Source organism: Lagopus leucura, unplaced genomic scaffold (genome assembly GCF_019238085.1).
Source record: "Lagopus leucura isolate 7727_CA_CO unplaced genomic scaffold, USGS_WTPT01 Super-Scaffold_1, whole genome shotgun sequence".
Taxonomy (NCBI): domain Eukaryota; kingdom Metazoa; phylum Chordata; class Aves; order Galliformes; family Phasianidae; genus Lagopus; species Lagopus leucura.
The window spans coordinates 10,500,435-10,524,861 of NW_024962250.1; the positions used below are offsets into that span (position 1 = coordinate 10,500,435).

General features: G+C 42.9%; 3 protein-coding genes across 5 annotated transcripts; all 3 read left to right on the plus strand.

Annotated features, from left to right (window-relative positions):
• Nucleotides 1–1,164: 1,164 nt before the first annotated feature.
• Nucleotides 1,165–9,543, plus strand: MED6 (mediator complex subunit 6). The gene is made up of 8 exons (XM_042866043.1): nt 1,165–1,230; nt 2,818–2,977; nt 4,053–4,144; nt 6,191–6,273; nt 6,968–7,076; nt 7,508–7,623; nt 8,391–8,418; nt 9,018–9,543. The coding sequence occupies exons 1-8, from the start codon at nt 1,209–1,211 to the stop codon at nt 9,146–9,148; spliced, it is 741 nt and encodes a 246-aa protein (XP_042721977.1). The 5' UTR covers nt 1,165–1,208; the 3' UTR covers nt 9,149–9,543.
• A 1,810-nt stretch (nt 9,544–11,353) lies between these two features.
• On the plus strand, nt 11,354–16,918 carry LOC122177003 (disintegrin and metalloproteinase domain-containing protein 21-like). 3 transcript variants are annotated; one of them, XM_042866055.1, is made up of 3 exons: nt 11,354–11,665; nt 12,877–13,156; nt 13,537–16,918. In XM_042866055.1, the coding sequence occupies exon 3, from the start codon at nt 13,926–13,928 to the stop codon at nt 16,116–16,118; it is 2,193 nt and encodes a 730-aa protein (XP_042721989.1). In that variant the 5' UTR covers nt 11,354–11,665; nt 12,877–13,156; nt 13,537–13,925; the 3' UTR covers nt 16,119–16,918. The 3 variants fall into 3 exon arrangements, with proteins under 3 accessions (XP_042721989.1, XP_042721999.1, XP_042722008.1); XM_042866065.1 differs by having other exon boundaries at nt 13,658–16,918; XM_042866074.1 differs by having other exon boundaries at nt 12,877–12,948; nt 13,658–16,918.
• Nucleotides 16,919–17,146: 228 nt separating this feature from the next.
• LOC122180896 (synaptojanin-2-binding protein-like) lies at nt 17,147–24,220 on the plus strand. The gene is made up of 4 exons (XM_042872862.1): nt 17,147–17,291; nt 21,158–21,294; nt 22,791–22,886; nt 23,751–24,220. Exons 1-4 carry the CDS (start codon nt 17,225–17,227, stop codon nt 23,889–23,891), a joined length of 441 nt encoding a protein of 146 aa, XP_042728796.1. The 5' UTR covers nt 17,147–17,224; the 3' UTR covers nt 23,892–24,220.
• Nucleotides 24,221–24,427: the final 207 nt, after the last annotated feature.

The window sequence follows — 24,427 nt, forward strand, 5'->3', positions numbered from 1 at the left end:
GGACTTGGAGCTTGTTACTATTACAGTTCACTCATAGGTTGGCAGAATCCAAAGCTCTGTGATGATCTCCTTGTTCTGAAGCCTCTGATATGTTTTGGAAACTACCCAGGGTATAATGACAAGGATACAGAGACAATGCTTTTTACCTGATGACATACAGCTACATTATTACTTCTGCCTTTGTGGTCTGTGGAGATGTGCACAAAGACTACCATTAGTAGACAGAGTCCTCTCAATTTAGTTCTGTTTATGTGAGACCATAAAGGGAGTCCTTGCTAACGTCCCCTCCGTACCCATAATGCGATCGGAGCCAATCCCACATCCACTGCGGATAAAGAAGATTGTAAATTAGGAGCGGTCTCTGTTATTCTGTGTGTCGTACATACAGTGCCTAGCACAGAGGGTCATAGCGGGACAATATTCCTCATTAGCTCTGATAGCAGAAATACATAAAATTAATTCCACTTGACATCAAAACACTAGGGCATGAAAAGGTACCTATTTTTATCCATGTGTTTTATGCATTTTTAAAACACACGAATGCTTTGTGAATAGGTCTGACTGTCCATTCCTGCAGGTGCCTTTCTCTGACACTGAAGGCAACTGGCATAAATTCCTCATTTTACCTGCAGAATTGATCAGATCCCCACCTGTAACCCACACCTCCTGCTACAAAAGACAGCACAGCAGCACTCTTTAGGACTCCTGCTTCAGAGAAAGCTAAGGAAAAAAATCCCAGACTTTCATCCTGCAGTAAAGGTGAGAATGCTACCAAATGAACAGTTCTTCCCAGCAGTGCCTCAGCTGGTCTTGCCGTGTAATTAGAGATTTGGTATAAACCATCGTCTGCAGTGTGCTCATATCGGAATTGAATGGGGGAAAAGCATGTTCACACAGTACGATCTCACTAACAAAAACAAGGGCTCAGAAATGAGAGCGCTGGAAAATTAAGGTGAGCTTTGATTTTTGACGTTCCGTGCCATTAAAGACTGACAGCATTAAAGAGCCGCCCCTCAGCACAAAGCCCCTCCTAAGGCCCGAGCCCGGGCAGGCGGAGGCCCGGCCCTGCCGCTAGGGGGCGCTCTCCCGGACTGCCGGCGCTGCGCGGCGCCGTGCCGTCCCGCCGTGGCGGCGTTCGACTTCCGGCTGGCGTGCCGGCGCCGCTCTGCCCCACTTCCGGTGCTCGGCGGGCTGGCGGCGCCGGGACCATGGCGGCGGTGGACGTGCGAGGTGCGGGGCGGAGGGGCTGGGGCGGGAGCTGGGTCTGCAGGCGGGATGCTTGGGCGCGGGGCGGGCTCGGGCTGCGCTGCTCGGCTCTGTCTCCCCCCGGTTTATCGGTGATTGTGGATACCGTCAGTGTGTATATTTACAGAGCGGGCAGCGTTACCTTCTTAGCAGCTGCTCCGAGGAGCAGTTGATTAGGTGTGAGCTGTTGCTTCGGGATGTGTCTGTCCGACCCTGAGCGTGCAGAGCTGTCACAGAACTACAATACAATGCAGCGGAGTGCTGAGTGTGCTTTCAGGAGGGGTATATTAGTGCATGGAAGTAGAAGAGTGATTCCTGTGAGAAGGGAATTTCAGCTCAGTATTCAGAGACCATCACTTACAGGTCCCATCACTTACGTGGTGCTGGTGGTGCTTTTTCAGGGCACCCCATGGATCTTCAGTGGTAGCGGATTTGTTGTCTGTAGAACCAATTGCTGCCAGTGGTTTCTTTGGTCAGACTGTAACTTTGGCTATTCGAGTGCTTCACGAATGTAATTGTGCTACAGCACGGTAATAAAATGCCAAGGACGTACATTTAAATGTTCCCACATCTGGAGGGATGTACCTGGTGTGGAATGATTTGCATATAATAGAGCATATGTCATTTTTAAAAGCTCTTTTTGAGTGTGTGTAATTGTGAACATTTGCATAGACGGATTTTTGTAAAACCCACTGAGGTATGCAGTAAGTAATTTGCCACAAGCAATTTGGCAAATTACTGTAGGATCTCTTGTTCGTGACAGCTGAGAAACACATACCCAAAATAGCATCTTTCTTTCCATCGTTTCTGGGGGGGGTTTGTTTATTACAGATTTCACCTGTATCTTTGAAACACATTGGTGTTTTGAAACACATTGCTGCTGTGATATCAGAGAGACTTATTGTAATAACAGCATTGTAATAACAGCATCTTAGAAATGTTACCAATGCTGCTGTTCTGTTTCACTCAGTAATTTATTCACTGGCTTTATCAGAAGAAAACTCTTTGCTTTAATCAGTAGGGCTCTCTAACTTTTTGTCTTGTTTTCAGTCCTGTCGTTTAGGACTTCAAAACTATTTTTTCTCAGAAATAAACAGTTTAAAACATGACCAGGCTCAGATTTAGTGTAAGGTTAATAACTTCTTTTTTTTCAGCAACAGATTCTAACGTAGTAACATAAATTCAACTTGCCTGACTTCTGTGTTTTGAAAGGAACTATGCCTTTCATGTGCTCTCTACTCAGCTAGTACTCTTGTTCATCAAATAAGCCTTATATAATACTATTAATTAGGCTTATATGAGTATAATTAGGCTGTTATGCAATATCCCGATTACTGACTCCCATCTTGAGCCGTTAAAGGTATACCAACAGCTAGGAGTCAAGGAAAGAAAAACACCATAGTTAAGATGTATTTCTGCTGTGTACCTACAACAGAACTCTATAAAATGTGTTTATAATTGGAATTGGTTTGCACGGGGCTGTGTTGCACCTGCTGTGATCATTAGCTGGTGGCAGCTTACTGTTGGTGATGGTTGTAGCCTTGGTACTCAACGAAGGGTTTCTCTTCCCAGATAACCTCTTGGGAATTTCCTGGGTTGACAGTGCCTGGATTCCAATACTAAACAATGGCAGTGTGTTGGACTACTTCTCGGAGCGCAGTAACCCGTTCTATGACCGAACTTGTAATAATGAAGTTGTCAAAATGCAGCGGATGACCCTGGACCACTTGAAGTAAGTTGCAGTTCGCTTCCTACTAGTACACTGTGTCCCTCCATCTTTGATGACTGAATGGAAGCATGCTGGAAACCTTCTGCTTCTCTCTCTCCTGAGCTTTGTAGTCCCACCACTTGCCTGGGAGCCCAGCTTTCTTTCCTTTTTTTAATTTTTACTTTTTTATATTTAGTTACTTTCTACTTCCTTCAATGCTATCTCAAGGAGTGTTGATTTTGAAGCATTCCAGCTACATGCAGCGATTCTTGTAAATCACCTTTTAGATGTTTCTAATTAGAAAAGCTGCTGACTTTCGTCTTCCCAGCTCAACAGAAGCTCAGTGATGGTAATGGCTTTAAATGGTTTTTTTCCTACAGTCAGTAGGGTTTATGTTAGGGGATACTTTTGTGTTCGTAAGTAGTCCGTGATTCTAAATCACACTGGCTGCATGCCATAATTAGTACATAACTCCTCTTAGGAGCTGGCTTTTTAGTATGGAAGATGAAATTATGGGACGTTGTAAATAAACTGGTCACAGATGGTTGTGTAATGAGATGGCAGCATGTGCAGGTTAACTTTCTCTGCAGTTTCCCATCTGCTGCACTGAGCACAAGTGAGATGTTAGAGGACTATTGGAAGACTCTACAGTATAATAAGGAATGTGCAAACTGAGCTGAATGTTCATTGGTAAAGCCACTTGTGTTTGGATGTGGTTGTAGAGGGGCTTTCAAATGAGATATGCAGATAGTCACATCATACACTGATCCTTTTTCTGTGTTTAAATGGCATCTTTATGCTAATAGATTGTGTTGTTTCCCTTGCTGTTTGACTGCTAGTGTGTCCAGTTTAGATGTGCCAGATTGTTGCAGTGTCGTTTGTATATGCAGGTATAGGTTATGTGCAGGTGCATGTGTGGGTTTTGACAGCTAGATCAGGAAGTGCTATGAAATCCTATGTCTTTATTTAGAAATAGCTTGAGAAATGATTATAGAAAGCTTGAGAACATTATTGCTATAGTGCTAGGCCCTTGATATCTCTTCACATCCCACAGATTTTGCTTTGAGAAAGATAATTATTCAGATTGTTTCTGTTTCAGCCAGATGGTTGGAGTGGAGTACATCCTCCTTCACGCTCAAGAGCCCATTCTCTTCATTATCCGAAAGCAGCAAAGGCAATCTCCAACACAAGGTGAGGCCATTTAGTTCTTGCCACTGTTGAGAAGGCCGACCGGTTAATCTCTTTTCTGTATTCCTCATTTGCTTGAACACTTCTGACTCCCCTTTTCTGCCTTCATCCTAAATTTAGGTGGAAGGTTATGAGGCTTTGTGCTGGAGGTGTGGTGGGGGTATTTTGTCACTAGTGACCTCTGGTGAGCTCATAGCTGGGGCTGCCATCTCGTGGTGAAATGTGATGAGTGCAGTGAGAAAGTACTGCCCTGCGGTGTATTCTGAAAGTGGTGGTAGCATTCATGCAATATCTTATATGTTTGGCTCTCTAGGACTTTTCATTTTAATTATTTAAATGTAAGGCTAATTATATCTTTGCTTGGAGCTGATGAGCTTAGTTTAATTACAGGTAATCATCTGAAGTGGCTAGTATGCAATTGGGAGTGAGCTGTGATTTCCATTGATTAGGGAGAGAGCTTGTTCATGGTTCTTTTTCTGTCATTTTTTAATTCCGTGCTGTTTCCACCTTCAGCTGTGGTTTGGGTAGACTGAGTAGCATCTTGTCAGTAAGGGAAGAAGACCTATCTGAAAAATGACCATGAGGTGATACAGATCTTGTTTTCCTTGTTCTTTTGAGACCAGGGTACTGTGAAATCATTGAAATCATTAGATCTTTACAAGTTCTAAGTGAAATACCTTTGTTTTTTCTTCCCTTTGTGTGCAACCTGATTCAGTATTCCTTTTTTAACCTCGAATTTGTTGTGCATGTGTGAAAAAAGAAAAAAAAGCAATCACATTTCAGTAGTTTTATTCTGTATACATGCAAAATATTTTAGGTTATTTCAGAATAAGCAGAAAAGAAGAGCATGATAATGCTAGTTACTTTTTAACTTTATGTTTACTAACTGAGACTCTGCACGTGCATTTTGCTGTTGCACAGGACTTTGACTTACCAGCAATGCTTTTTATGTGCTTGTATCAGATAGTGGCTCTTAATATCGTAGTTTTGTACTGGAAAAGAGCACATGTAATTCCACCTTTAATGGATTTTCCAGTTGTTTCTTGGTTAAAGGTTTCATGTCTAGCGTATCGAAATCTTGTGCTTAGACACCTTTTAAATCAAGAGTAGAGTTTGGCTTCCGCATTACTTGTGTTAAGCTGTGAGGCAGCAGTGCTGCTGTTCTGTCTTTTTGTGCTTCTAGGGAAATCTGAGAAGGAACTCCTCTTTCTTTTTACTGGCTGTGATGTGTCCCCAGTTGTCTTGGCCTGTTAATTTAGGCTGGTGTCCAAGCTTCGTAAAATGCAAATACGGGAGGCATTGGGCCCTGTCAGTAAAAAGGTTGAAACAAAATGAGTTAAAGCAGATGGAGGAACCAGAGCAAATGAGTGCACAGACCAGAGTCTTGGGAATGTGAAGCTGACAGCGTTGTTAGTTTCCAAACTGAAGCCCGTTCCATAGAATGTTATGGAGACAATTGTGATGTTTTTCTGCACTGCAGGCCTAACAAACAGGTATTTTCAATCAGTTAGTAGAAGTTGTTCCCAAACCTGATTTAACAAATGGCTTTGGAAGGCTTTTTTTTTTTTTTTTTTTTTTGGCAGAATGTTATGAATTTAGGAAAGTGTGCTTTGTGCATGCTCACTGCCATTGGGCTTGGGAAATTTGGCTAAGGTTGGAGAGAACAGACTACAGACAAATGATCTTTTGATTACTGATAGCGGGAACAACTGATGGAACTATTTCCACTTGCAGTTCACTTGATTTCTCCTGCATAGCTCTGAAAATGCCAACTCTGCTAGGATCAGTTATTTGCTTGAAATAGAGAAAGACCTAAGTCTGATGCTCTCCTCTCTGTAAAGCAGACCTTGGGGCTTTTCCCCTTAGACGAATAGAGTACAAATAAAACACCTGTAAGGAAAGACGTAAAAAGACACAGCTTGTTGATCAGAAGGATTGCAGTTTCTATTTTTACTACAGAAATTCAGCAGCAAATATGGAGTCTTTAGCCAGAACTTTAAATTGATCATGCCTTTTTTTTTTTTTTTTTTTTTTTTCTCCTCCCCACAGTTATTCCTTTGGCTGACTACTATATTATTGCTGGAGTGATTTATCAGGCACCCGACTTAGGGTCTGTCATTAACTCCAGAGTTGTAAGTGTTCTGAACATTTTATATATGTGTAAACAGTTTGTATCTGCTTTTATTTTCTGTAGTTCCTCAGGCTTTTCAAACTTTTTTTCACTGTAGTGGTATGCTATGTGTATGCATAGCATGCACGGGCTTAATAGAAATGCTACCAGTTAATATGGTCTGTATTCCACATGGAAATGGAAGATCCTGGCAGAGTGCAGCATGGTCCAAGAAGTAGGATGCATACCTCAAGAATTAAGGGATCAGAATAACTGAAGGTTGACAACTGTCAGAACACAAGGTTCAAATAATCAAAAGAGAAATTAAGTGATAAATATATATGAAACAGTAATTAAACATTCAGCTTTGAAATGTTCATACTATGGTAATGTGGTATTTCTTTTAATGAAACTTCTCTTTTTAAATTAATATGGATTTCTCTTTAAATTGAACTCCTGAGTTTTTTGTTTCTACTGATCTTATAAACTGCTTTTATGCAAGCTTTTGCTCTGTCAATGTAGGAAAAGAAAAAACCTTGGTTTTATGAGATCCTTTGCAAGAAATTACATTCTTAGTCCAAAACTAGCTGTCCCAGGTCTCTTTCATAGCATAAATGAATATAGAATGCTAATCTTAAAATCATTGCTTACAAAAACTTGTACTGTACTTTCTCCTTAAATTCTGAACACTGACTTATGTTACTTTGTTCTAAAAGCTCACTGCTGTACATGGAATTCAGTCTGCTTTTGAAGAAGCGATGTCCTATTGTCGCTATCACCCATCAAAAGGCTATTGGTGGCATTTCAAAGACCAGGAAGAACGAGGTATGATTCTTAGTTGCTCCTTGTCTCTTGAGAGAAAGAAAAGATAGTATAGGCAGGGTGGGAGGTAAAAGCTTGAGGCAGCACACAGTGATGGTGTGGAGATGTTCTGTCTGAGGAGTAAGTTGGTGCTCTCTGCCAGTGGAAAGAATCTTGCTGATGGGGATAGACAGTGAGACATGGATAGGAAATAAAATGGTAAGCTATGTGTCAACACAATGGACCCAACTTCAACCTACTGGTGACCAAAGTACACTTTGTTTTGAGGTATAAAATTATTCTTAACCTGTCTTCCACAAAAAAACCCCAACAAGCCGAAGAGAAAATGGAGCTGAGGTTAAGAGGAGAGTTGCATTCCAACTTTGTGTACATCAGAGAGCTGCTGAGAGAACAAAACTTTTCATTAGCTTCCTCTTACATTTTTGTACTTGCAGAGAAAGCTAAGCCAAAAGCGAAGAAGAAAGAAGAACCAAGTTCTATTTTCCAAAGGCATCGGGTAGATGCTTTGCTTCTAGACCTAAGACAAAAGTTTCCACCCAAATTTGTTCAGGTATGACAGCTATAAGCCACAGTATTATTGTAACTTAGTCAGAACTTAAGGCAGTCATAAACAGCTGAAACTCACAGTGGGAATCTTCTGTGCTTTCTACAATGATAATACAAGTAATAAGTTTGAAATGGAAAGCTTTGGTTTGAGTGTGGGAATCCCCTCAGTAATTGCAGGAGTTAAGACCTTGGCAAAACGATGAGGGCAAATTGCATTGCACCAGTTCCTTATCTATTTGTAGAGGATCTGTAAATGTCAGCTATCTGACTTTGCTGGTGCTTACAGTTTCCTGTTTTGTGAGCTGAATCAGATCACCACAACTATTGTGTTCTGGTTACCCCATTGTTCTGGGTGCTCATTAATTAGTGTGGAAATTCTCAGCATTCTGTGAGGTTGTTGTGATTACCTCTGATAGTCTCTAATAGTTCTTTGTACCATTGTGTCTTCTGGTTGAGAGTAATGAAAATAATTTCTACAGCAACTCAGGAAACTGCTCCTCAGATATTGAGAAGGACGGCTGAGCATTTTTTCATTTAGTCCTTTTCAGCTGTCTGAGGAAAAACTGGATGTTAAAAAAAAATTAAATCTTGATGTTCAAAAGTTGGATTTTGTTTTAAGTGTATTTAGTGATCTGTTCAACAGCCTTCCCTTCTTCCTTCAACTCATGCGTGTAACAGCATTGCTTGGTGTGCGTTCTTAAGTGAATAGTAGGAAGGGTCAAGCATTAAGACTTCATTTCCACTGATGTGTTGTTTTTTCCTCCCCCACAGCAAAAGCCTGGAGAAAAGCCCATTCCAGGTAAATCTCTAATATTATCACAAGATCTAAAAAAAATGTGATGTGTGGTAAAGTCTTCCTGTTGCCCTATGAGCTTTTCACTGTTGCCACTGAGGTGGTTAGGGATTCTTCTGGCATTGTTGAATTGTGCAAATAAAAGAGTACAGAAGATAGAAAGAAAGAAATAGGAAAAATGCGTATTCTGCTCCCTGTCTGGAAGATGTCCTGCCCTTTCCATTTGTAAGAGCTATGTTATCTGAAGGTCCAAATGCAAGAAATAGTCTTTGAAAGCAGCAGACGGGGAAAAGGTAAAAGAGGAAAAGAATAATTTGGTCAGTCCAGCATCCTAGTGACTTTGGCAAGTTGCTCAGGAAAGCATGTGAAGGCTTTTAGTTGATCTGAAGCAACTTCAAAACAGGAAAAGCATAAACTAGATCTTTTCATCCACTCCATTTTTTTTTTTTTTTTTTTTAACTTGTATAGGCATGAATTTATTCCTTAGTTCTTAAACCTTTGAAACTAATTTTATCCTTTTGAAATCAATATTTTCTAAACACTTGGAAAAATATTTTGGGAATAAAAGTAGGCGGTTTAACCCTGTTTTGCTGTTACTTCTTAAGTGGATCAAATAAAGAAGGAGCCAGAACCAGCCCCTGAAGCTGTCAAGACAGAGGAGAAAGAGACTGTAAAGAATGCTCAGCAGAGTGCTGCTGCTAAAGGACCACCTGAAAAACGGATGAGACTACAGTGAAGGGTGAAGTCGATGCATGTCTGGATCAGTCAATACCTGGAAAACAGCAGAGTCCAACTCCCGTCCTTCATATTTACGCTCTTCAACCGAGACTGTGACATTTCAGGAATTCCAGTCCCTGTAACAGCTTTTTCTGTAGAAATCTGTTACGAAAATGTTAATGGCAGGATGTGAGCTGCCTTAAGTAAGGTGTTTTCAGTTTTCATCTTATTTTGAATATTGGCTTCTGGGAACGATTTTTACAGAGATGTATTTTGCAGCCTCCTGAAATCTACAAACCCTTGCATTCCTTGTGTCTTGGTTTGCTATGTAAACAAACAAAAAAAACCCCTTTAATACAACAGTAACAAACAATTCACCTTATATCTCAGTTAATAAAATCCTGATTGCTAGAATGCTTTTCCTCTTTATTAGCAATTAATACCATAGGTGCAAGCAGCAATTTTGTTTTGTTTGGATGTTGAAATATGTTATGGGCTATTTTGAGGAAGGCAGGTTTGCCTAAAGAGTTTAGGCTGTTTGCTGTAAATTGCTGTGCCTTTAGTATGCTTGGGACGCGCATCAGAAATTTGATAACTGAAGACTCAAGTCCACGTAATTAGGTGTCAAACTGTTCTCAGTCTGTAAGGGTTCTTGGATGTTTCTTTTACTTAATGGTTTAGCTTTTAATCTTTTATGATTAAAAAGTTAGTGTTGAGGGGGATTCCTTGTTGCATAAAATAAGCTAGAACGTCCTAATGTTGCACTATTGGAGTGAAGCTGTTTATGTTTCTCCTTTCCTTGCTTTCTCCCAAATATATCAGTTATGCATCTCTTCCTCTGTGCTTCTAGCACCTTTTTGCTGCGTTTTACCACCTTGATTAGTCATCTGCCTTTTAGACCTGAGGAGGTAGAGCAGTTGAACATTGCAAAGAGCATTTTATTTAGCCATGCTGTTTACACAACTTTGTTTTTTTTTTTTGCCCTGCAGAGAAAGATAAGAAGCCACCCATTGCAAAGAAATGACCATTGGGTTGTTTTTTGCTTTTGTCAAAGTAACGAAACAAAGTAGCTTGTTTTCTTTTCTCAACTGTTGTCATCTTTCTTGAGGTAAACTCTAGGATGTGACAAAAAGAGCTGTACGTAGGATATAGAATGTAGATAGGAAGGAAGACAAAGATACACTTCTATCGTTTCCTCAGATTTATTTTGAAGTTGTAAGAGAAGCCTTGTTTTCTGATTTAGTAACTAATGAAGAGTTCTGATGGAATAGCTATTGAACAGTGGAAAGAATTTTTGCCCTTTAATCCAAAACTGTAAAAGCAAATACAGATAAGCCAAGAGCTGTTTGCTGTTGATACATCAGTGTACTTAAGTGTGTATTACCTTCATTTTATATAACGTGGGTGGCATTTGAACTGCTATTCCTTGAAATGTTGATGGAAACAGGTAATAAGGTAGTGTGAACTATTAACTATAGAGAGAGCAGTTATTCTGGAATGCTCAAAACAAGCTGGAGCTAATTGTTTAACCTTGAATAATTACAAGGAAGCATGAATATGCTTAGAATAAAAGTTTTGCTTATTTCTCCTATTAAAGAAATTCCTTTGAAAGGAAGGAGCTTGAGAAGTGCCAAAACCATCATCTTGCTCACCTGTATGGTAGAAAGGAGGCATGAGTGGTGAGGAGCCTCAAGATTCCCCACTGAATTTCTGATATTCAGATGAAGTTCTTGAAAAGGGGCTGTTAAGGCAGCTTAATTCTATGCAGTGATTCATATCACTAGAACCTATAAGCTATTTGGAAAAGCTTAGCTAAGAAAGATGACTAGATTGCACTGCAATGAAGATTTAGGGTTTTATTTCAGTTTGGGAGACTAATTAAATATTTGTGTATCAAAGAAAGATTTGAAATTACTAGCATAGGAAGGATACCTTGTCTACTGTTGAAAGCATGTAAAAATGGTCAATGTGGATGCTAGTACAAGCACAAAATCTGTCATTAAGTGGGCTACCCCTTCAGTACAGTGTGTTGTACAGCACAAATACTGGAACAATTTTGCCAAAGAAAAGGATTTGAAGATTGGCGAAAACATGAGTAAGATGGGGAAAAAAATCTCTTATGAAGCCATTGGTAAGACCAAGACTTTCCTGGGAAAGAAAAATATTGGCCCTTTATAAAACTGAGTGCTGTGAAGCAAATAGGATACCTTGTTCTGTCTTGCATTGTAAGAATACACGGACAAGTTAATGAAGCTGAATGGAGTTGCATTTAAAATGAATCACTGCACTTCATGCTCAGAATTTGACCTGATTTAGAGATGAGAGTAAAACTTAGGGGGGGTGGACTGTCCTTGTGTTTGCCTCTCTTAACAGTGTTTTTGCTTTCTGCAGATGCATCTGGTTTTGGTCAGTGTCAGACTGAGGACATTAAAAAGGATCGTCTTCTGCTCTGATCCAGCTTGAGTTAATGCCAGCATATAAGCTATTGAAAGGATAGAAAATAGTTTCCACGCATGAAAATGTGAAGTAGAATGCAGTAAGCCTTTTTATTTTTTTATTTTTTATTTTTTTCCCAAAGAAGAATGATCTCTTCTGCAAAAAATATCAAGAGCTGTAGAAGCACAAATTATATTATAGAGCAATGGGAGATGTTATCGATTAATGTGTTGATTTCTTAGTAGCCATCTTTCAATGCTGAAGGCTTACTGCATGAGGGAGTGAGGAATTGGAATCTTGTCTGATCCTATTATTTGCTGACAAGATATTCTGAAACAACTTTACTGGTTAAATGAGCTTTGATATTTACTTGCTCAAGTGTAATTATATCAGTTATTACTGCTAAAATCAAAGTTGCTGCTAAAATGCTATCTTTTAGTCAGTTATGTTTCTTGGTGTATGAGAATCTAAGTCTTTTTTCCCTCTGGTGTTTATACGGTATCTCTTAGTCTGAGCCTGAGCACTGAAGTCCAAAGTCCTTCAGAGGACATTCCGTATTTGTAAAGCTTATAGATGAAAGGGAAATAAGCAGTTCCAAAATTTTTACTGTCACTTCGTTTTGGAGGTATTTGGTTGTACAAAGGAAATACATTTTTCTTTACTTTTGCTCTTAGTTAATAACTGTTCAGACTTTAAAAGGGCTTTTCTTAGTCCAAATCAGAGGGATGAAGGAATTGAAGATGACCTAAAAATCTAATAAAAACATTCTCCTGATAGCCTGAAGATGCACATGTCTGCATACATATCCACATGAACAGATATGTATGTATGCATATGCACTGCAAAAATCTGGCCAGATTTCAGGAAGAGAGGGAGCCTTGCTATCTCCCTTCACCATTTAAAGTTAACAGTATCTGAAATGTGTCACAAACACAGTCTTTTCTGCTCTTTACCAAGTAAGATGTGACCATGCGTTATGCTTACTCATTTCTCTTTGCCACCTGCACCCATACTTTGTATTTTGATAACCTTTCCCTAATTTAAAAAATAAATAAATTACATGGCATTTGAACAATCAGTGCATGTTTGCCATGTTTCCTTGGAGAGATACATAAATTTTGGATCAAGTGTTGTTTTAGTCCTGTATTCATATACAGGACAAACAAATGATCAGTTATTTGATGAATGTCCTTCTGCAGCATAATGTGGATTATGGATGTCTGGGTAGTAACAGGAAATCTTCCCAGTGAAATGAGGTATGACGTAGTACTATTCATCTCAACAATCAGAAATTTCATTTCTTTCTGTTAGGACAGTGGATTTCAACCTGTGGTCCTCAAGACCGCTGTGAGTTTGTGACCTGTTCATAAAGACTCACAGCAGGTAAGTGAGAAAAGCAAATCTCTTGCTAAGATTCAGTTTCATAAGAGCTTGTACCTCCATTGAAAATTTTAGGGGATGACCGCATGAAAAAAAAAGTTTGAAAGCACTGCTGCATACAAAGAAGGCCAGTTGCAGCTGCCAAACAAATGTTTCTGCTGCTGAAGTAGCTATGGATTGATGCAAACTTTCTTCTCTGCTCTTTTATAAGGTCAGTCTTTTTTTTTTTTTTAATTCCAACCTGTTCATTGTCATACAATGGTAATCTACCTCCCTCTCATTTATTCTTAATCAGAATACAAAGTGCAGTGTTAGTCAGAACAAAGTGTCATCTCTCTTTATGAAATCTTGCTGCCAGAGGGCTTGCTTGAGATGTTCAACACAATGTGAAACTGTTTACATGTTCCACCCCCACCCAAATAACCTGCAGTGAGTTTAATAATGGAACCACGTAGTTTCTGGTCCTGACTGTATAGTGATACATATACTAAAAGATAAGAAAATAGTTTGCCTGCTTATCTGCAGCAGTTTGAAATGTTAAGATTTTTTTTTTCTGGTGGTCTAACTGTATGATCTGTTCACTCAGTGCAGACGTGGATGACTAGGAGCATGAAACTTAGCTGGGGCCCCTCCTCACACAGAGTTCTTATGTCTATGCAGGATAAATGAGGATTGTAGAAAGCTGTGAGTTTGCTTGTTTTGTTCTGTTTAGTCTTCCACAAGAGCCTATGCCTGTACTCACAGAGCAGGGGATGGCTGTCTTGAGGTGCCTTTGTGGCCATCCAAGATGTACCTCTAGGCAGTGGGGTGTCATTTCCTGATGGAGAAGGCAAAGGAGGCTGCCATGTTGCTGATCTTCCCTGGTACCTCCCAAGGGAAGGGCAGGCACTTAAGGTGCAGTTCTAGACCTGAAGGTGGCTCCTCCATTCCGAGCTCCGGCCCCTCACAAACAGAGCGCGGGGCAACGCTGTGCAGTTACCATGGAGACGCTGCTGGTGCTGGTGGTGCTGCTGGGCCTGGTGGGGTGCTCCACCACCCCTGATGATGAGCCTGGGCCACTTCGTGTCACCGGTGTGTGGGTGACAGTGCCACGACAGCTGAGCCCCCGGGCTGATACCAACCCCCTGACTGTCTCCTACTGGCTGGAGGTGCAGGGGAGGCCACAGGTCCTGCGCCTGCGGCCCAGGAAGGGCCTGGCCTCCCAGCCTTTCACTTTGGTCACCTATGGCGAGGATGGGGCACGTCGGGAGGAGCATGTCTACGTTCAGGACAATTGCTTCTATCAAGGTGAGGTGCAGGGAAGTCCCGGCTCCCTGGTGGCCCTCGGCACCTGCGGCAGGGGCCTCCGTGGAGTGCTTTGGATGGAAGGCAGCACCTACGAGATCGAGCCCATCCCTGATGATCCAGCCTTTCAGCATATGCTCTACCGCATGGAGGCAGACAGCGACCCTATGGGCCCCACGTGCGGGCTGACCCCCACAGAGCTGCAGTACCAAAAGACTGTGCTGCCCTGGCTTCAGGCTCCACGAACAGAGGAGAAGTACATGCTGAAGGACTGGTGGACACATACCAGGTATGTGAAGTTAGTAGTGGTCGTGGACAACGTGCGGTTTGTGAGGTCAGACAGGAATGAATCCAAAGTCTTGAGGCAAGTCCTCGAAGTTGTCAATATTGGAGATTCTCTGTATGACCAGCTTTCTGTTCAACTGTTCCTTGTTGGACTGGAGATTTGGACCAAAGGCAATCTTATAAACATTACTAACTCTGTAAACAAGGCACTTTCAGACTTTAACAAATGGCGAAAAACAGACCTATATCCACGGATGCGCCATGATGTTGCTCACTTATTTGCATTTCAGGGCTTTGGAAAAAGCCTGGGATTGGCATATCTGGGGTCCATATGTGACAGGCAGTGGTCAGCAGCAGTTGATTCCTTCACCAACAGGAGGCTGTCTTCATTTATTGTCACATTTGTCCATGAGCTGGGCCATAATCTTGGGATGCGTCATGATGAACGGCACTGTAAATGCAGGCGGAAGAGGTGCATTATGTACGAAAGTGAATCTGACACCGACGCATTCAGTGACTGCAGTTACAAAGACTACTTTGATCTGCTTGGGAGTGGTGGTAGCTGCCTGCGTCAATCACCAGCACTTGGCAGCTACTATACTCTGAAGCGTGAATACTGCGGGAATAAGATAGTAGAAAGTGGAGAGCAGTGCGACTGTGGTTCAAAATCAGACTGCAGAAACGATCCTTGTTGTCACCCTAACTGCACGTTGACTGAAGGTTCAGTTTGTGCTTCTGGAAAATGTTGCAAGGGCTGTCAGATCCTTCCAGCAGGAACACTCTGCAGAGCACGTACCGGTAACTGCGACCTGCCGGAGTACTGCAATGGGACCTCGCCTTGGTGCAAGCCAGACCTGTATGTACAAGATGGAGCCCCTTGCGAAGATGGTGCCTATTGCTACAAAGGAAAATGTTCTTCCCACGGTAAACAATGCAAGCATCTTTTTGGCAAACAAGCCAGGCCCGCTCCTTTAGATTGCTTCAAAGAAGTGAATAGTCGAGGTGACCGTTTTGGAAATTGTGGTATTCGTAACGGTATTCATTTTACTAAGTGCAGTGTTGAGGATGCCTTATGTGGTAGGCTACAGTGTGAAAATATACCCAAGTTGCCCTCTTTGCAGAACCACATAACAGTCATCCAAACCCCTGCCAGAGGTAAAAAGTGTTGGGGTCTTGACTATCACACAGGGATGCCTGTAGCTGACTTGGGGGCTGTGGAAGATGGCACGAGGTGTGGCAGCAACAAGATTTGTATTGACAGGACATGTACCGATATTTCAGTGCTGAATTATGATTGTAACATAACAAAGTGCCATAACAGAGGAGTGTGTAACAATCTTAGGAACTGTCACTGCGAGTATGGTTGGGCTCCTCCATATTGTGAGCGGGAAGGATTTGGAGGTAGCATCGACAGCGGGCCCCCTCCATCCAAGCAGCTTTTTCGGAGGTCAAGAATAGGAGTAGTTGGCCTTGTTTTTCCTGTTGTTCTTGGAGTTATTCTTGTCATATATTATAAAAAGGAAATAGGGGAATGGTTTATGAGGATAAGGCCTGATTCCACAGAAGGAGTTAGTGGTTGTTTCAAATACTGCAAATGCCAGTAGTTGCTATATAACACCTACTGCTGAGACAAAATCTACTACCGTGCACTTCGCAAAGACCAACAAAGCTCTGGCTTTGGATGCTCCTAAGAAAATCTCCTAAGGAAGTCAGCAGAGCCCGCTGATACCTTATTGAAATAATTCAACACATTCTGAGTTGTTATAATCCAATACAGCATTGTGAAACAGATTAAATGTTATCTCTGTTTATTTTAAGTTAATAAATGCAGGCAATAAGGTATGCTGCTCTCGGTTTGTACCTTGGGTTCTTAAAAATGAAGCGCTCAGTGAGCGGTGAGTATGCAGTGTATGTACTGCTGGGTCCTCCAGAGAAGTGCTGTGGATTTTACTGCTGCAAGAACAAGCAATCTATGAGGCTGCACAAGTTCAGTGCACTTCTAAAATAGGGCTGTTCTGCAGCTCTCCTAGCCTCACAACTCCTGTGCTATTTGACAGATGCTTTATATCTGCCTACCTCGGTGCCTTTCTCTTGTTTTACTCTGTGATTGCTTTGGGGACTGTTAGCAAATATGCTGCCAAAGCTCTACAACGTGTCGCACAGAAGCATTTCTTTTAATAAGATGTAAAACGTGTCATTTATGAGAAAGCATGAGGGATCTGGGAACACCGTTCAGTGCTTTATTGTGTGCATTAAAGCAATGTCTAGAACTCTAACGCAGCAGAAAGAAGACGCTGTATTTTAACAGTGAGAGTTTTATTCTGAAGGAGGGGCATTTCTGTAGGAAAGGCCGTAAAACAGTTCACTTGTCTGCTAGCTGAACAATCGTTGCTGTTGCTGATTGTCAGCAAACCGTTAACTGCCTTTTTTTAACGCTTTAAACGGACGCGGGCAGAGCTAACCGCCACCGCCAGCCCGCCCGCCCCGGGGCCGTCCAGCCGCACCGGCTCGTGCGCCCTCAGCGAGCCCCGCGGCGTGCGCGAGGCACTGCCAGCAGCGGGCCGCTCGCGGGCTGCGGCGGCTGCCGGGCCCGGCCCGTCCCTTCCCGGGCGGACTACAACTCCCAGCGCTCCGCGGCGCGGCCCTGCGCCGGCGGCTGAGGAAACGAAAGCCGTTGCCTCGCCAGCCGACTTCACCTTCAGGCTGCAGCATGAACGGCAGCGTGGCGGGCGGCGGCGTTTCCGAGGAGGTGATCCGGCTCACCCGGGGACCCTCAGGTGAGGCCGGGGCGGCCGCGCTCCGCGTGGGGCCGCGTCGAGGCGGGGGGGGGAGAGCGGGCCGGCACCTCAGCCGCCCCTTCCGTGGATGGGGAGGGGGGGAAGGGGGACGCGGCTCCGGCGTCGGAGGTGCCGCCGAGGGGCGGGGGGGAGCCCCGAGCCCTGCGGGAGCGGCGTCCTGCCGAGCCCCGACCGGGCAGCGCGGCGCCGGGGCTGTGCCGGCGGCGCCGTGCCGAGCACGTTGCTCCGGAAGGGGACTGCGAGCTGTGTGAGCGGGAGGCGACGCCGTCGGACTTGGTCTTCCGCGATAGCAGCGCGGAGAAACGCCGTCGGCTTCTTGGCTGGAAACAAGGCGACTTTCAGGAGGTCTGCGCGGCTGCTCGTGCTGTCCAGTGAAGCGACAGGTGTGCTGCCCTGCAGCGCTGCTGAGCGCCCAGAACCAGGGGCGTTCCTACGGCTTGTGGGCTGCGGTACCTCGTAAAGGCAGCTCGTGGAGGCCGAAACGGAGCTCTGAGTTCGGCTGGGGTGGTGCTGAGCTTTCTGTGAGGGAAGGGGGATGGGGAAGGCTGGGAGGTGTTGTTTGGCTTTGCTTTTCCCTGTGTCGGTCCCGTGGCGGTGACCAGGCCTTTAGACGCTTGCTGGCTCAGTTACAGCACTAAAGCAGCATTGTCAGTGGTGCAGAAAGTTAGGGGCAAAAGCCTCGAACTGAAGCGAAATCCTGGATCTGAAGCGTCGCAAACTCTGGGGAACTTCTGAAGGCAGAGCTTTGATGTATGAGGCCTTTAATTAAAACAGAGGTGAATGAAACCGGCTCGGCTGCAGCACATGGCCACGGGCCAGCTTTGCCTTGTGCCTCACCGTGAGCTGCAGCACTGACATCTTCACAGCTAGAGCAATAATGACTGACCCTGGGGAGGTAGATGGCCTCCCCTGCTCATCCCGTGGCCATGAGATAACACATAACAGATATTGTGGTTACCCCCCATCCTCCTGCCTCAGAGAACTTCTGGCAGACTGGTCTGAGCAATGGGGTTGGATACCTGAAGGCAGTTAGGATCATGGCAGACTCTTTGCAAGAGGTACTCCACTTCTGTGCTGCTTCTGGTCTCCTGGTAGTGATCTGCAGGATCAGACTTGGCCCCACCACGAGCAGGCACCCTGTGCCTTGTGGCTGTAGGAGGAGTGACTGCTCTGAGACCCGTGCAGCTGTGCTGGTGTGGTTGTGAGCCTCAACCAACAAAAATGAAGTTCTGTCTTGAAGTTCCTTCCATGCGTTTGGAAACATTTCACTTAAAATCTTGAGGGGCAGGAAAAGGGTGTTGAAGGACAGAGTTGAGAGGTCTTCACCATGGCTACTGGAATGTAGATCTGATTCCTGTGAGCAGCACCTGTGCAGTCAGTAGGATGAGCCGTCTGTTTTTTATGCAGCCCCTTGTGATCTTGAATCACTTGTCATTCATTTCTGTTGAAGCAACAAACCTGTGAAGCAGAGCGTAATCCTACAATCTCTCTAATCTGAGTTTTGAGCGTCTAGTTTTCTAGAGTATAACTGATGATAAACATCTCTGGCAGAAGTTTCTGAGGGGCTGAACATATTTATAGAAGCAAAACTGTTTGTATAAGTCTCTTTCATATTTCCTTCTGATTTATTAAGCTGAAGGGGGGAGGAAAAGTCTGTTTTAATGAAAAACTAAATAACTTTGCAGATTCAATTTGTAGTTTGTATTCTTCAGTATCTAAAGATCCTATAAATCATGGGTTGTTTTTGAATATTGTTAGAGGGAATTTTTATGTTTTTAGGGGATAAAGGAGGCATGGAAAGTTCAGAAGGTACACCCACATCTTCTGTTAAAGCTTGATCATTGCATTTCTTGCCTCTTGTAGGTGAGGAGCTTAATGCCGCATGCTCTCTTCTTCCCCTTCCTCTCTTTCTCCTGGTTATACTCAGTCTCTTAATACATAAGCTGGAAGGAGGAGAACAGCAAAAAAGCTGAAGGGAAGGCAAAGAAGGTATTTTTAGCCAGGCTGGAAGTTTAAGTGCAGAGGAGAAAAAGCCCTGCAGTGAGTCCTGCGGGTCTTTAACTCAGTGACACGCATTGCTGCCTCACAGAACTCTGTTCTTTCTTTGTCTTGTCCCTGCTGATGCAAACAATGGCTTTAGGTTGTTTTGGTAACCACGGGTGAAAAATTGTAAAATATATTTTTATTCATATTGTGTTGTTTTTTAAATATATATACACAGACATATCAAAACAGAGAGAGAATCATTATTCTCTGAAAGCTAGATTCCTTCTTTCTGTTTTTTTTAATAAACATTGATTAAAACTCATATTTTCTATAGTATTGATTTCCCTGAAGCTTGATGGCAAATCATTGTGGATGTTTGTACTTTTTTTTTTTTTTAATTCCCATTGAAGAGTGTGCAGTTGTGCTCAAGTGCTCCTTGTAATAAATATTACTCCAGCTGAAAAGTCAGTGTTTCATCACTCTATTGTTCCTCCCATCTTCTTCCTCATTTGTCTGAAGCTGCCAGGAATAGGAGGGAGCAAAACAAAACAGCACAGGTGTCAAGGTCACTGTTAATATTTCTCTGCTTCCTAGCTGTGGATGCACGCTTACGCCGTGACTCATGTCATGCAACCTTTGGTCCCTCGTGACTAATTAAAAATACTGTTTCCCAGCAGGCATGATGTGTTTTTTCCCTTTCACTTTCTACTCCGCTTCCCAGTATTTCAAGTCCCAACTTTGGGAGAACAAGAGAGAGAAAGGAAAAACAAACCAGCCTGGCTGAATGTGGAAAGAATTTGCCTTCAGCTGTCCTTGACAGTAGGGTTTGGATGACTGCGTTATATCAGAGAAATAAAGTGGTTTTTTCTTTGTTTATTTGTTTTGTTTTTTCCTCAATTTACTTTGATATACTGTATTTCTTTTTTTTTCACCACAAGTCTCCTTTTAGGAATCTTACCCATCCCTTAACGTATTTTACTCTTGACAGGGAAGCCCAGCTGCATGTACAGTACAGAATGTGGTTTTCCAGATGCTGAATTCAGTTTGTTCTTCTGGATTTTGAGGAAACCAGAAGACTTAGTCTTTAATTGTGCTTGAATCCAGCTGTTGGGTCCAGCCAGTTTTCTGTATACAAGGCTTGTTTTAAAGAACCACACAAAACAAAAGTGTGGACATCAGTTCTACATAATGTATGTGTATTTCTTTTTGTTTTACTTTAATTCCTGGAACTTTTGTTTCCTGTCATGAACTCCTGAAACAGAACAAAATGAATACATAAAATCTGAACAAGCTGTGTCTGACTTGCTGTGACTCTTGGAGGGAAAGACTGCCAGTCCCAGCCCTGTAGGTGCAGATGGGAGCTGTTGAGCTGTCCTCAGGCTGGCAGCATGGCTCCTCGTGTGCATTTCCTCATCTGTAGACAGGGACTGGTGCTCCTTGCCTTCCCTAACTCTGACTCTCAACTCCTGAAACTTGTGAGGGGTGATTCCTTTTTGCTCCAAGGTTTTGCTGCAGCCTCCTGTGAAATGCAGAATGCTTCTGTTTCCTTTCATTCTGCGCTGAAGAGGTGAATTCCTGCTGAGGGCTGAGCTGACATCCTAGAAGTGAAGATGTGCTCTGCAGTATTTCTCAGCTGACGCTTTGCGGAATGAAGCACTCAGAGTCTCTCCTCTGCTTTGAAGAACTAATTGTCTTCTTTAGACAAAGATGGTTGGGAAGGACGGTACTGATTTGCGTGCTGTGAATTTCAGTGTGGTGGAGCTAACAGGACAGTGTGGGTGGGCACACTTCCCAACAGCAGCAAGAATGCCTGGAGCTTAGAGTGTTTTCTTACCAGCTTTCTCTCTGGCTTACCTTAGGGCTGGGCTTCAACATTGTTGGTGGTACAGATCAGCAGGTCATTTCTAATGACAGCAGCATCTATGTCAGCCGGATCAAAAAGGATGGGCCAGCTCACCTCGATGGCCGATTACAAGAAGGAGATAAAATTCTGGCGGTAAGCCCTTTCTTCTGTCCTGCGTGATCTTGAGGTGCTGTGTTCAGTGATGGGATAGGACATGCAGGTTTGCCACCAGAGGAGGAAGGATGTGATGAATGCAGTTGATGCAGAGCTGTGGAGAAATCATTGTGGGGATGTGGGAGAGCCCTGAGCACCAGGGAGATGAGTGCCTCTACGCATGGGTCCATCTCTTCAGCCCTCCCAATTTGTTCTCAGAGATGCTTCTTGGTGCTGCATTTCTATTTCCTCTGTAACTTGCCTCCCTGACATTTTAGACTTCGTCTTGCCTTCTGATGCTCACAGAGGATCATTGTTTACACACATATAAATAAAAGAATTGGTCTTCCACCTCTACATTTTTTTTCACTAGTATTTTGTGACTACCAATCCTTCTGCTCAGGAGGATTTTTAGGTCATAACACTTCTAGTCCGTAGAACTCCACTGCAACTCATCAGGAGTAATACAGACTGTTCCTTCTTTCAGATAAGTGCTTTAAAGTATCTGACTTTGAGTCCCCCCAGTTCTTGGAACTATTCTCAGTCATACAATACGCTTTCAAAAGCAATGAGTGAAGCTTCTCCTAGTGTGATATATGATCTTTGAGTACTCTTTAGTTTTATTTTATACTTAATTATGTTCCATATGTGAACTTTTTAGTCCCTGTAAATGAATTGAATGCCTTGTACTAGTTAGAGCCTGTTACTGATCCAGAAAATGACATTAAATTAAACCACAGGATACCATCTGTTATTTTCTTGACAGTTTAATATTTTTGTACGTGTGTTTGGGGAGTCTGGGTGTCAAGAGAGAGAAGGAATTGGGTGTGATCTCAAGGGATGCAATTAGAGGTAATGGTGATGAAACAGTGAGGAAAAAATGGGATGAGTATCATTATTTAGTGAATGAAATAAAACAGGCTATAAAACCTTCTGCTGTGAGAAATTATTTAAAGAGAAATCCTAGCAATTCAAAGGGGATGCCAACATGTGTGTCTTTTATTTTTTAACATCATTATGCTTTTAAATTTATGTTTTCATCAGTCTTCCAAAGAAAACATTTCAAAAACATAGTAGTAGAGGATCCAATGTGGGAAGGATGTTCTCTTAACAGTAATAATAATTTTGCTGTCACTGCTCTTTTATTTTCATTAGCTATCACAGTTACACCTTTGATTTATTTTCAGTAAAGCTACAACATAAGAAGCTGCTATTGACACAGCTGTTGTCTTTTGGCCTGTTTTTTTTTTTTTACTAGGCAGTATTTTTTTCAACACCTCAATCTTTTGTCTTGAAGTTTCTCATGTTATCTCCCAATCTTAAAATGCATTTGTAATATGAATGGATGAATGTTGGTGTTGGTATCTGTTGTGTTTCATGCATGCCCTCAGTGGCAGAATTATGTGGAAGAGGAAGATTTTTATCTCCTATCTCCTATCCATGCCCTTTAGCAGTTGGTTCTCTTTTTTTTTTTTTTTTTTTTTTTTTTTTGCTAGATCAATGGCAGAGACTTGAAGAATTTGCGACACATGGATGCTGTGGAACTGTTCAAAAATGCAGGCTATGATGTGTCTCTGAAAATTCAGCACAGGGTATGTTTAACCTGCTTCCTAGGCTTGTTTCTGGCTCAATTTAGACTGGTTTCTCTGCTTGTTACTTCTCCCTTTTATGAAGCAGAAAAATGCAGTGTCCAGGTGCCCAGTGTAAGTTATGCATATAAAGAATTTGTCTGACCAGTGGCCTCCCTTAGTCAATGAGTGCTGTGTCCATACCTTGGATTACTTGTTTATCAGTGTATTAGTGAAGTGCTGAGGTTGGAGGAGTCCCTGGGTCTTTCTTTTTGCTGCACTGTGCTGTGTTTTCTCGCAGATCTCCTTTCTCAGAGGCCAAGGTTTGCCTGTGAAGGCAGAATCTCAGGTTCTCCAGTTTGCTTTCAGAAGCCAAAATCTAACTGGAGACAAAACTTCCCTGTTTTAGAGTTCATGTTAGTGGTGAGGTGTGTGTGTACCCAGCACAAAGGAACGTTTGCTGCAGTACTGTAAATGTATTGGCGCTGTTTTGGACATAAGGGAGGAATCCTTAATCTGCTGCTGCCACTTGAATATCCCCGGCAAGCATTGAAGTTGATGAAGAAGATACTGGTCAGCTTGAAGCATGCTGGTGGGAGGTGGTGGGATGAGACCCCTTTCCTACTCCCTTAATGAAGGAGTAAATATTCTGGAACTTTGTATCTGGCAGATGGGAAAAGCAGAAGAAACTACTGAAGGAAGAGGTGCCTGCTAATGTCTGGGTACTGTAGTAAAGCTCAGTCCACCTGAAGCTGTTCTGACCCTCCCGTGTGCGCACAGACAGCTGGGGAAGCCGTCTTGCATGTCCTTACAGAGCCAGCTGGTCCTGACACAGAAGCGCAGGCTGCAGTGGGCTCTCTGACACGAATGCTTTGTTCTTCCTTGTAGTTGAAGCCAGAAAATGGCCCAGCGGGTCATCGAGGTGGTGGAGACTCAGGTGGGCTTCCCCTAGCAGCCATTCTTGTTCCAGGCCTGGCACTCGCTGCAGCAGCAGTCTGGATCTTGTTGAGGTATCGACACCGGATGTGAAGAGTACATGCTTTGGAGATCACTGCGTATTTTACAGCTATGATGTAATGTAAAGATAGAGATTAACGATCTTGTCTCAGACTGATGTCAAAGAGGATCATTGTCTACCGTAAAGTTGCTGCTGGTGTTCTTTATATATTGATTTATTGCAGAGTAAGCAGAAAGGAGCAGGGGAAAGGAGACGACTGTGTTCATGTATTAAGTGGGATGGCTGTTGTGTTGTCTTTAACTCATATGAGAAGTTTTTAGCCATCTCCTTCCATTTGCACCACGAACTTTCAAACACACATCTGTTCCATGTTTTAGGATGTGATTCTTTATGAAGAGGTTGGGAGGGTGGGTGGGACGGGTTTAAATCAAATACTCTTACTAGAGGCTTTGCCTTGTTCCCACTGAATTTCTCTTGGAACTAATGATCCATACCTGAACCATGAATAAAGAGAAATAATGCAGAGGCTATCTTATTTTTTTCTGTTGGCTTTTGTTCTTTTTGTTGTACTAAATAAATGCCTTAAGAAAAATGTATAAAGTCTGAT